Source organism: Oncorhynchus mykiss, chromosome 7 (genome assembly GCF_013265735.2).
Source record: "Oncorhynchus mykiss isolate Arlee chromosome 7, USDA_OmykA_1.1, whole genome shotgun sequence".
In the NCBI taxonomy this organism is placed as follows: Eukaryota; Metazoa; Chordata; class Actinopteri; order Salmoniformes; family Salmonidae; genus Oncorhynchus; species Oncorhynchus mykiss.
In genome coordinates this window covers 85,566,711-85,579,795 of record NC_048571.1, presented here as the reverse complement: position 1 = coordinate 85,579,795, position 13,085 = coordinate 85,566,711, and the positions used below count along the sequence as shown (strand labels likewise).

Genomic DNA, 13,085 nt, shown 5'->3' with positions numbered 1-13,085 from the left:
GGTTATTTTTTTCACATTATAAGCTAATTTAGGAAAGTTGAGAAATAAATATAGTAGGCCTAGCCTATAGAAAGCTGATGGGATACTCCAATTTTTAGTAGAGGCCATCACTCTGTTTTTGCCCTCAATTGCATAACCTATAGAAATGTTGCTCAACATGATCTCATGGGCTCTCATGAAGTTTTTGATTAGATTTTCCATTACATTTTTCCATACATTACATTACATCCATTACCCAAATTGGTCTACACAGACAAGTTCTGGCCTGGTTTAGATCTACTTTCCGGCTCTACTTTCCGGCTACCCGGATAAAGCACAAAATAAACTTCAGTTAGTGCTAAATATGGCTGCTAGAATCCTGACTAGAACCAAAAAAATGTGATCATATTACTCCTGTGCTAGCCTCCCTACACTGGCTTCCAGTTAAGGCAAGAGCTGATTTCAAGGTTTTACTGCTAACCTACAAAGCATTACATGGGCTTGCTCCTACCTATCTCTCTGATCTGGTCCTGCCGTACATACCTACACGTACGCTACGGTCACAAGACGCAGGCCTCCTAATTGTCCCCAGAATTTCTAAGCAAACAGCTGGAGGCAGGGCTTTCTCCTATAGAGCTCCATTTTTATGGAACGGTCTGCCTACCCATGTGAGAGACGCAAACTCGGTCTCAACATTTAAGTCTTTACTGAAGACTCATCTCTTCAGTGGGTCATATGATTGAGTGTAGTCTGGCCCAGGAGTGTGAAGGTGAACGGAAAGGCTCTGGAGCAACGAACCACCCTTGCTGTCTCTGCCTGGCCGGTTCCCCTCTTTCCACTGGGATTCTCGGCCTCTAACCCTATTACAGGGGCTGAGTCACTGGCTTACTGGTGCTCTTCCATGCCGTCCCTAGGACGGGTGCGTCACTTGAGTGGGTTGAGTCACTGATGTGATCTTCCTGTCTGGGTTGGCGCCCCCCCTTGGGTTGTGCCGTGGCGGAGATCTTTGTGGGCTATACTCGGCCTTGTCTCAGGATGGTAAGTTGGTAGTTGAAGATATCCCTCTAGTGGTGTGGGGGCTGTGCTTTGGCAAAGTGGGTGGGGTTATATCCTTCCTGTTTGGCCCTGTCCGGGGGTATCATCGGATGGGGCCAAAGTGTCTCCTGACTCCTCCTGTCTCAGCCTCCAGTATTTATGCTGCAGTAGTTTATGTGTCGGGGGGGCTAGGGTCAGTTTGTCATATCTGGAGTACTTCTCCTGTCTTATCTGGTGTCCTGTGTGAATTTAAGTATGCTCTCTCTAATTCTCTCTTTCTCTCTTTCGGAGGACCTGAGCCTTAGGACCATGCCTCAGGACTACCTGGCATGATGACTCCTTGCTGTCCCCAGTCCACCTGGCCATGCTGCTGCTCCAGTTTCAACTGTTCTGCCTGCGGCTATGGAATCCTGACCTGACCAGACGTGCTACCTGTCCCAGACATATTATTTGACTCTTCCACAGTTTCAATTAAATAAAGACCAAATAAGGAAAGGTGCTCTCACCTGATTGGCTCTGGTCTCAGGTGGAAGTTGAGGGCGTCAACCAGGACCTCCTCAGCAAATGGGGGCTTGCCGTTCTGCCGCTGGAGGTCGAAGTGGGCGGAGTTTCCAAGGGCGTGGACACCGGTGTCTGTCCGACTGGAGATGGATAGACAGAGACCTGGTTACACACAACCGCACACACACACACACACACACACACAAACACACACACCCGCGCACACACACACACACACACCCACACACTCACCTGGAGATGGACAGAGAAACCTCATTCACTGGCCTCAAACTCCGTACCGCATCCTAACAGACAGAGAGAGAGAAAGCTTTTACTATATCATCCTGGAATATACAAAGTCTGAGGTCACCTGCCTTTGGCCTAAAGAGCTGGAACAAAGACGTCATCAAAGAAATCAGAAATACAGACATTGTTTCCTACAAGAAACATGGTATAGAGGAGATGGACCCACTGGTTACAGAGAGCTGGTAGTCCCATCCACCACACTACCAGGTGTGTGGTATAGAGGAGACGGACCCACTGGTTGCCCTCTAGGTTACAGAGAGCTGGTAGTACCATCCACCACACTACCAGGTGTGTGGTATAGAGGAGACGGACCCACTGGTTGCCCTCTAGGTTACAGAGAGCTGGTAGTCCCATCCACCAAACTACCAGGTGTGAAACATGGTATAGAGGAGATGGAACCACTGGTTGCCCTCTAGGTTACAGAGAGCTGGTAGTCCCATCCACCACGCTACCAGGTGGGTGGTATAGAGGAGATGGACCCACTGGTTGCCCTCTAGGTTACAGAGAGCTGGTAGTCCCATCCACCACACTACCAGGTGGATGGTATAGAGGAGATGGACCCACTGGTTGCCCTCTAGGTTACAGAGAGCTGGTAGTCCCATCCACCACACTACCAGGTGGGTGGTATAGAGGAGACTGACCCACTAGTTGCCCTCTAGGTTACAGAGAGCTGGTAGTCCCATCCACCACACTACCAGGTGGGTGGTATAGAGGAGATGGACCCACTGGTTGTCCTCTAGGTTACAGAGAGCTGGTAGTCCCATCCACCACACTACCAGGTGGGTGGTATAGAGGAGATGGACCCACTGGTTGCCCTCTAGGTTACAGAGAGCTGGTAGTCCCATCCACCACACTACCAGGTGGGTGGTATAGAGGAGATGGAACCACTGGTTGCCCTCTAGGTTACAGAGAGCTGGTAGTCCCATCCACCACACTACCAGGTGGGTGGTATAGAGGAGATGGAACCACTGGTTGCCCTCTGGGTTACAGAGAGCTGGTAGTCCCATCCACCACACTACCAGGTGGGTGGTATAGAGGAGACGGACCCACTGGTTGCCCTCTAGGTTACAGAGAGCTGGTAGTCTCATCCACCACACTACCAGGTGGGTGGTATAGAGGAGATGGACCCACTGGTTGCCCTCTAGGTTACAGAGAGCTGGTAGTCCCATCCACCACACTACCAGGTGGGTGGTATAGAGGAGACGGACCCACTGGTTGCCCTCTAGGTTACAGAGAGCTGGTAGTCCCATCCACCACACTACCAGGTGTGTGGTATAGAGGAGACGGACCCACTGGTTGTCCTCTAGGTTACAGAGAGCTGGTAGTCCCATCCACCACACTACCAGGTGGGTGGTATAGAGGAGACGGACCCACTGGTTGCCCTCTAGGTTACAGAGAGCTGGTAGTCCCATCCACCACACTACCAGGTGGGTGGTATAGAGGAGACGGACCCACTGGTTGCCCTCTAGGTTACAGAGAGCTGGTAGTCCCATCCACTAAACTACCAGGTGTGAAACAGGGAAGAGACTCGGGGTGTATGCTACTTTGGTATAGATCAGCTCACTCTATTCAATTAATCAAAACATTTTACATTTTGGTTAGAAATAAATAAGGAACTAATCTCAACAGAGAAACATTTCCTCCCTCTCTCTAAATGTCTCTATTTGTGCATATTTTACTTTTTATTTAACCTTTATTTAACTTGGCAAGTCAGTTAAGAACAAATTATTATTTACAATGACGGCCTAGGAACAGTGGGTTCAGGGGCAGAACGACAGATTTTTACCTTGTCAGCTTCGGGATTTGATCCAGCAACCTTTACGGTTACTAGTCCAACGGTCTAACCACTAGGCTACCCTGCCAATGTTGTCAGTTCTTCAACCAAAACATAATATTAGATCAACGGAACCTGAATAAATAACACAATAATTTCATAAACAATGTTATGCAACACCCAGTGCCCCTGTGTGAAAAAGTAATTGCCCCTTTATACTCAATAACTGGTTGTGCCACCTTTAGCTGCAATGACTCCAACCAAACACTTCCTGTAGTTATCGATCAGTCTCTCACATCGCTGAACCCATTGCCCACTATGGTTGTGAGGTCTGAGGTCCGCTCACCAACCAATAATTCACAAAATGGGACAAACACCAAATTGAGACTCTGCATGCAGAATTCTGCTAAAACATCCTCTATGTACAACGTAGAACACCAAATAATGCCTGCAGAGGAGAATCCCACTAATTATCAAAATCCAGGAAAGAGCCATTAAATTCTACAACCACCTAAAAGGAAGCGATTCCCAAACCTTCCTCAACAAAGTCATCACATACAGAGAGATGAACCTGGAGAAGAGTCCCCTAAGCAAGCTGGTCATGGGGCTCTGTTCACAAACACAAACACGCCCCACAGAGCCTCAGGACAGCAACACAATTAGACCCAACCAAATCATGAGAAAACAAAAAGATAATTACTTGACACATTGGAAAGAATTAACAAAAAAACTGATTAAACCTGAATGCTATTTGGCACTAAACAGAGAGTACACAGTGGCAGAATACCTGACCACTGTGAATGACCCAAACTTAAGGAAAGCTTTGACTATGTTCAGACTCAGTGAGCATAGCCTTGCTATTGAGAAAGGCCTCTGTAGGCAGACCTGGCTCTCAAGAGAAGACAGACCATGTGCACACTGCCCACAAAATGAGGAGGAAACTGAGATGCACTTCCTAACCTCCTGCCCAATGTTCTGACCAATGTTCCCTTCAATGTTTGGAGGCACTGAGCAAATTTGAGGTCTTATGAGCGGAAACTTGATCGTTGTGAGAATTTTGTACAACTTCCGGCTTTTCCAGTGAACACTGAGGCTGTACCTTTACAGTTTTAGAATAGTAGCCAATAGGCTATTGTGGCTATTGGTGCATGATGTAGGTCTACCAACAAAACCAATGGAGCAAATCCCATAACATTACCACATGGAAATAGCTGTTGATTTCTATGATATAGCCTACAGTCACATGTGATGTTCAGTTCATATGTTTTTACATTATAAAAGGGCTTGACATTAATTAATGATGTTTTACATTGCCTGTAACACCACGGGCCAAATAGGGGACCGTAAATTGCATTGTAATTGTGTTGTGTGATGCAAGAAACCACTTTACAAAATAAAAGTCATTATTAGTACCATACAGATAATTAGACAACGTAGGCTACTCCTCTGCCTATTGGCTTATTTGCATTTTTAAATTTAGTCTCAAAATGGAAACAAAGGACTGTGAGACATGGGTTTGATCCTAGATAAGTGGGATGTATACGGAGGGCAACCGAAGACGAACAGCAGAGGGGCTAATGATCTTGGGAAAGGGCCGATAAACCCGGGGGGAAATTTTGCGGGACTCCACCCGGAGGGGCAGATCTCGGGTGGACAACGATACCCGGAGACGATACCGGGCCGGGGTCCAGTTGCGGTCTGTTCGTCGTCTATACCTGGAGGTGGTACCGACCCGGCTCTCTTCTAGGTACGACGGGAAGGATGATCTCGGTTCTGGGGTTGTAGTGGCGTGACAGCGCACCTCCAGCTTGACATAGAGAGATGAACTGGTTCCCACACAGCAATATGAATGAAAAGGGGAGCAGGAAAGTTATCCGTATGTCCCACCAGAATACTCGCTCCTACCGGTGAGCCTGTTATTTTAGTGGACAGGTGGCCACGAAATGACCACTAGTCCCGCAATACAGGTAACTCTTCATGTGAAGCCTGTATAGTCTCCGGGTCAGGGCAGGCAGAGGTCAGTAATCCAGATCAGAGTCCATAAGGTACAGAACGGCAGACAGTCTCCGGGTCAGGGCAGGCAGAGGTCAGTAATCCAGATCAGAGTCCATAAGGTACAGAACAGCAGACAGGCTCCGGGTCAGGGCAGGCAGAGGTCAGTAATCCAGATCAGAGTCCATAAGGTACAGAACGGCAGACAGGCTCCGGGTCAAGGCAGGCAGAGGTCAGTAATCCGGGAAAACAAGAAAACAGGAACTAGAAAAAGACAGGAGCAAGGGGAAAATGCTGGTAGGCTTGACAAACAAAACAAACTGGCAACAGACAAACAGAGAACACAGGTATAAATACACTGGGGATAATGAGGAAGATGGGCAACACCTGGAGGGGGGTGGAGACAAGCACAAAGAGGTGAAACAGATCAGGGTGTGACATTCACCAAACTGTTGGAAAGTTTGGAAGCACAGAATCATCTAGAATGCCATTGTATGCTGTAGCGCTGGTGATCTTAGGCTTGTGTGCGGCTGCTCGGCCATGGAAACCCATTTCATGAAGCTCCCGACGAACAGTTATTGTGCTGACGTTGCTTCCAGAGGCAGTTTGGAACTCAGTAGTGAGTGTTGCAACCGAGGACAGACGATTTTTAAGCGTTATGCACTTCAGCACTCAGCGGTCCCGTACTGTGAGCTGGTGTGGCCTACCATTTCGTAGGTGAGCCGTTGTTGCTCCTAGACGTTTCCATTTCACAATAAAGGCACGTACAGTTGACACGGGCAGCTATAGCAGGGCAAAAATGTGATGAACTGACTTGTTGGAAAGGTGGCATCCTATGACGGTGCCACGTTGAAAGTCACTGAGCTCTTCAGTAAGGTCATTCTACTGCCAACGTTTGTCTATGGAGATTGCATGGCTGTGTGCTCAATTTTATACACGTGTAAGCAACAGGTGTGGGTGAAATAGCTGAATCCACTAATTTGAAGGGGTGTCCACATACTTTTGTATATATAGTGTATCTTTCCTATCATACTTTGCACATTGTTACAACGCCGTACATAGCCAATAATATAACGTTTGAAATGTCTATATTATTTTAAAGCACGTGAGTGTAATGTTTATTGTTCATTTCTGATTGTTAATTTGCCTTGTTTATTTTCCTTTTGTTTGTCGCGAGAGAGAATGAAATCGATTCTTGACTTGAACCACCATGAGCTCGTTGCGATGACAAGCTAAAACAGAACGGTCAGAATTAAGCCTCAGAATGTCGGTCCACGAACGGAATCATGGAACAAGATTCTAAATGAGACATTCCATTCTCGATAAATATGGAAACAGATGTGAACACATGTTTATATGCCTGTATAAACTCCACTTTATTGCGCTAGTTTCAAGGACCCAGATTAAGACTAGTCCTGGACTTTAAAAAAAAAAAACCTTTCAATGGAGATTATTTTAGTCCTGTAGGCTTACAGTCCATAATGTTCTGTTCATGGGAGAGGTGTAAACAAGAGGAATATAGTTTCTTAGTTCATGTGACAGGAATAAAACAGGAACACTTTAAATGTGCCATCTATGAAATGAGAATACAATCATGTCTGGTAGGAGGTGAACCCATAGAGTCATGTCTGGTAGGAGGTGAACCCATAGAGTCATGTCTGGTAGGAGGTGAACCCATAGAGTCATGTCTGTTAGGAGGTGAACCCATAGAGTCATGTCTGGTAGGAGGTGAACCCATAGAGTCATGTCGGGTAGGAGGTGAACCCATAGAGTCATGTCGGGTAGGAGGTGAACCCATAGAGTCATGTCTGGTAGGAGGTGAACCCATAGAGTCATGTCTGGTAGGAGGTGAACCCATAGAGTCATGTCTGGTAGGAGGTGAACCCATAGAGTCATGTCTGGTAGGAGGTGAACCCATAGAGTCATGTCTGGTAGGAGGTGAAACCATAGAGTCATGTCTGGTAGGAGGTGAACCCATAGAGTCATGTCTGGTAGGAGGTGAACCCATAGAGTCATGTCTGGTAGGAGGTGAACCCATAGAGTCATGTCTGGTAGGAGGTGAACCCATAGAGTCATGTCTGGTAGGAGGTGAACCCATAGAGTCATGTCTGGTAGGAGGTGAACCCATAGAGTCATGTCTGGTAGGAGGTGAACCCATAGAGCCATGTCTGGTAGGAGGTGAACCCATAGAGTCATGTCTGGTAGGAGGTGAACCCATAGAGTCATGTCTGGTAGGAGGTGAACCCATAGAGTCATGTCTGGTAGGAGGTGAACCCATAGAGTCATGTCTGGTAGGAGGTGAACCCATAGAGTCATGTCTGGTAGGAGGTGAACCCATAGAGTCATGTGGTAGGAGGTGAACCCATAGAGTCATGTCTGGTAGGAGGTGAACCCATAGAGTCATGTATGGTAGGAGGTGAACCCATAGAGTCATGTGGTAGGAGGTGAACCCATAGAGTCATGTCTGGTAGGAGGTGAACCCATAGAGGCATGTCTGGTAGGAGGTGAACCCATAGAGTCATGTCTGGTAGGAGGTGAACCCATAGAGTCATGTTTGGTAGGAGATGAACCCATAGAGTCATGTCTGGTAGGAGGTGAACCCATAGAGTCATGTCTGGTAGGAGGTGAACCCATAGAGCCATGTGGTAGGAGGTGAACCCATAGAGTCATGTCTGGTAGGAGGTGAACCCATAGTCATGTATGGTAGGAGGTGAACCCATAGAGTCATGTCTGGTAGGAGGTGAACCCATAGAGTCATGTCTGGTAGGAGGTGAACCCATAGAGTCATGTCTGGTAGGAGGTGAACCCATAGAGTCATGTCTGGTAGGAGGTGAACCCATAGAGTCATGTGGTAGGAGGTGAACCCATAGAGTCATGTCTGGTAGGAGGTGAACCCATAGTCATGTATGGTAGGAGGTGAACCCATAGAGTCATGTGGTTGGAGGTGAACCCATAGAGTCATGTCTGGTAGGAGGTGAACCCATAGAGTCATGTCTGGTAGGAGGTGAACCCATAGAGTCATGTCTGGTAGGAGGTGAACCCATAGAGTCATGTCTGGTAGGAGGTGAACCCATAGAGTCATGTCTGGTAGGAGGTGAACCCATAGAGTCATGTCTGGTAGGAGGTGAACCCATAGAGTCATGTCTGGTAGGAGGTGAACCCATAGAGTCATGTCTGGTAGGAGGTGAACCCATAGAGTCATGTCTGGTAGGAGGTGAACCCATAGAGTCATGTCTGGTAGGAGGTGAACCCATAGAGTCATGTGGTTGGAGGTGAACCCATAGAGTCATGTCTGGTAGGAGGTGAACCCATAGAGTCATGTCTGGTAGGAGGTGAACCCATAGAGTCATGTGGTAGGAGGTGAACCCATAGAGTCATGTGGTAGGAGGTGAACCCATAGAGTCATGTCTGGTAGGAGGTGAACCCATAGAGTCATGTCTGGTAGGAGGTGAACCCATAGAGTCATGTCTGGTAGGAGGTGAACCCATAGAGTCATGTCTGGTAGGAGGTGAACCCATAGAGTCATGTCTGGTAGGAGGTGAACCCATAGAGTCATGTGGTAGGAGGTGAACCCATAGAGTCATGTCTGGTAGGAGGTGAACCCATAGAGTCATGTCTGGTAGGAGGTGAACCCATAGAGTCATGTCTGGTAGGAGGTGAACCCATAGAGTCATGTCTGGTAGGAGGTGAACCCATAGAGTCATGTCTGGTAGGAGGTGAACCCATAGAGTCATGTCTGGTAGGAGGTGAACCCATAGAGTCATGTCTGGTAGGAGGTGAACCCATAGAGTCATGTGGTAGGAGGTGAACCCATAGAGTCATGTCTGGTAGGAGGTGAACCCATAGAGTCATGTGGTAGGAGGTGAACCCATAGAGTCATGTGGTAGGAGGTGAACCCATAGAGTCATGTCTGGTAGGAGGTGAACCCATAGAGTCATGTCTGGTAGGAGGTGAACCCATAGAGTCATGTCTGGTAGGAGGTGAACCCATAGAGTCATGTCTGGTAGGAGGTGAACCCATACAATCATGTCTGGTAGGAGGTGAACCCATAGAGTCATGTCTGTTAGGAGGTGAACCCATAGAGTCATGTCTGGTAGGAGGTGAACCCATAGAGTCATGTCGGGTAGGAGGTGAACCCATAGAGTCATGTCGGGTAGGAGGTGAACCCATAGAGTCATGTCTGGTAGGAGGTGAACCCATAGAGTCATGTCTGGTAGGAGGTGAACCCATAGAGTCATGTCTGGTAGGAGGTGAACCCATAGAGTCATGTCTGGTAGGAGGTGAACCCATAGAGTCATGTCTGGTAGGAGGTGAAACCATAGAGTCATGTCTGGTAGGAGGTGAACCCATAGAGTCATGTCTGGTAGGAGGTGAACCCATAGAGTCATGTCTGGTAGGAGGTGAACCCATAGAGTCATGTCTGGTAGGAGGTGAACCCATAGAGTCATGTCTGGTAGGAGGTGAACCCATAGAGTCATGTCTGGTAGGAGGTGAACCCATAGAGTCATGTCTGGTAGGAGGTGAACCCATAGAGCCATGTCTGGTAGGAGGTGAACCCATAGAGTCATGTCTGGTAGGAGGTGAACCCATAGAGTCATGTCTGGTAGGAGGTGAACCCATAGAGTCATGTCTGGTAGGAGGTGAACCCATAGAGTCATGTCTGGTAGGAGGTGAACCCATAGAGTCATGTCTGGTAGGAGGTGAACCCATAGAGTCATGTGGTAGGAGGTGAACCCATAGAGTCATGTCTGGTAGGAGGTGAACCCATAGAGTCATGTATGGTAGGAGGTGAACCCATAGAGTCATGTGGTAGGAGGTGAACCCATAGAGTCATGTCTGGTAGGAGGTGAACCCATAGAGGCATGTCTGGTAGGAGGTGAACCCATAGAGTCATGTCTGGTAGGAGGTGAACCCATAGAGTCATGTTTGGTAGGAGATGAACCCATAGAGTCATGTCTGGTAGGAGGTGAACCCATAGAGTCATGTCTGGTAGGAGGTGAACCCATAGAGCCATGTGGTAGGAGGTGAACCCATAGAGTCATGTCTGGTAGGAGGTGAACCCATAGTCATGTATGGTAGGAGGTGAACCCATAGAGTCATGTCTGGTAGGAGGTGAACCCATAGAGTCATGTCTGGTAGGAGGTGAACCCATAGAGTCATGTCTGGTAGGAGGTGAACCCATAGAGTCATGTCTGGTAGGAGGTGAACCCATAGAGTCATGTGGTAGGAGGTGAACCCATAGAGTCATGTCTGGTAGGAGGTGAACCCATAGTCATGTATGGTAGGAGGTGAACCCATAGAGTCATGTGGTTGGAGGTGAACCCATAGAGTCATGTCTGGTAGGAGGTGAACCCATAGAGTCATGTCTGGTAGGAGGTGAACCCATAGAGTCATGTCTGGTAGGAGGTGAACCCATAGAGTCATGTCTGGTAGGAGGTGAACCCATAGAGTCATGTCTGGTAGGAGGTGAACCCATAGAGTCATGTCTGGTAGGAGGTGAACCCATAGAGTCATGTCTGGTAGGAGGTGAACCCATAGAGTCATGTCTGGTAGGAGGTGAACCCATAGAGTCATGTCTGGTAGGAGGTGAACCCATAGAGTCATGTCTGGTAGGAGGTGAACCCATAGAGTCATGTGGTTGGAGGTGAACCCATAGAGTCATGTCTGGTAGGAGGTGAACCCATAGAGTCATGTCTGGTAGGAGGTGAACCCATAGAGTCATGTGGTAGGAGGTGAACCCATAGAGTCATGTGGTAGGAGGTGAACCCATAGAGTCATGTCTGGTAGGAGGTGAACCCATAGAGTCATGTATGGTAGGAGGTGAACCCATAGAGTCATGTGGTAGGAGGTGAACCCATAGAGTCATGTCTGGTAGGAGGTGAACCCATAGAGGCATGTCTGGTAGGAGGTGAACCCATAGAGTCATGTCTGGTAGGAGGTGAACCCATAGAGTCATGTTTGGTAGGAGATGAACCCATAGAGTCATGTCTGGTAGGAGGTGAACCCATAGAGTCATGTCTGGTAGGAGGTGAACCCATAGAGCCATGTGGTAGGAGGTGAACCCATAGAGTCATGTCTGGTAGGAGGTGAACCCATAGTCATGTATGGTAGGAGGTGAACCCATAGAGTCATGTCTGGTAGGAGGTGAACCCATAGAGTCATGTCTGGTAGGAGGTGAACCCATAGAGTCATGTCTGGTAGGAGGTGAACCCATAGAGTCATGTCTGGTAGGAGGTGAACCCATAGAGTCATGTGGTAGGAGGTGAACCCATAGAGTCATGTCTGGTAGGAGGTGAACCCATAGTCATGTATGGTAGGAGGTGAACCCATAGAGTCATGTGGTTGGAGGTGAACCCATAGAGTCATGTCTGGTAGGAGGTGAACCCATAGAGTCATGTCTGGTAGGAGGTGAACCCATAGAGTCATGTCTGGTAGGAGGTGAACCCATAGAGTCATGTCTGGTAGGAGGTGAACCCATAGAGTCATGTCTGGTAGGAGGTGAACCCATAGAGTCATGTCTGGTAGGAGGTGAACCCATAGAGTCATGTCTGGTAGGAGGTGAACCCATAGAGTCATGTCTGGTAGGAGGTGAACCCATAGAGTCATGTCTGGTAGGAGGTGAACCCATAGAGTCATGTCTGGTAGGAGGTGAACCCATAGAGTCATGTGGTTGGAGGTGAACCCATAGAGTCATGTCTGGTAGGAGGTGAACCCATAGAGTCATGTCTGGTAGGAGGTGAACCCATAGAGTCATGTGGTAGGAGGTGAACCCATAGAGTCATGTGGTAGGAGGTGAACCCATAGAGTCATGTCTGGTAGGAGGTGAACCCATAGAGTCATGTCTGGTAGGAGGTGAACCCATAGAGTCATGTCTGGTAGGAGGTGAACCCATAGAGTCATGTCTGGTAGGAGGTGAACCCATAGAGTCATGTCTGGTAGGAGGTGAACCCATAGAGTCATGTGGTAGGAGGTGAACCCATAGAGTCATGTCTGGTAGGAGGTGAACCCATAGAGTCATGTCTGGTAGGAGGTGAACCCATAGAGTCATGTCTGGTAGGAGGTGAACCCATAGAGTCATGTCTGGTAGGAGGTGAACCCATAGAGTCATGTCTGGTAGGAGGTGAACCCATAGAGTCATGTCTGGTAGGAGGTGAACCCATAGAGTCATGTCTGGTAGGAGGTGAACCCATAGAGTCATGTGGTAGGAGGTGAACCCATAGAGTCATGTCTGGTAGGAGGTGAACCCATAGAGTCATGTGGTAGGAGGTGAACCCATAGAGTCATGTGGTAGGAGGTGAACCCATAGAGTCATGTCTGGTAGGAGGTGAACCCATAGAGTCATGTCTGGTAGGAGGTGAACCCATAGAGTCATGTCTGGTAGGAGGTGAACCCATAGAGTCATGTCTGGTAGGAGGTGAACCCATAGAGTCATGTCTGGTAGGAGGTGAACCCATAGAGTCATGTCTGGTAGGAGGTGAACCCATAGAGTCATGTCTGG

At 48.2% G+C, this 13,085-nt stretch overlaps 1 protein-coding gene across 3 annotated transcripts in view; it reads right to left on the bottom strand.

The window, feature by feature from the left end:
* pusl1 (pseudouridine synthase like 1) overlaps positions 1–13,085 on the bottom strand; it is a 66,139-nt gene that overhangs the window by 38,136 nt on the left and 14,918 nt on the right. For all 3 annotated transcript variants that reach the window (XM_036984263.1, XM_036984265.1, XM_036984264.1), the window contains exons 3-4: positions 1,768–1,820; positions 1,521–1,655 (exon numbers count right to left, since the gene is read on the bottom strand). In XM_036984263.1, the coding sequence (XP_036840158.1) occupies positions 1,521–1,655; positions 1,768–1,820 (188 nt within the window). The remainder of the gene's footprint in view (positions 1–1,520; positions 1,656–1,767; positions 1,821–13,085) is intronic.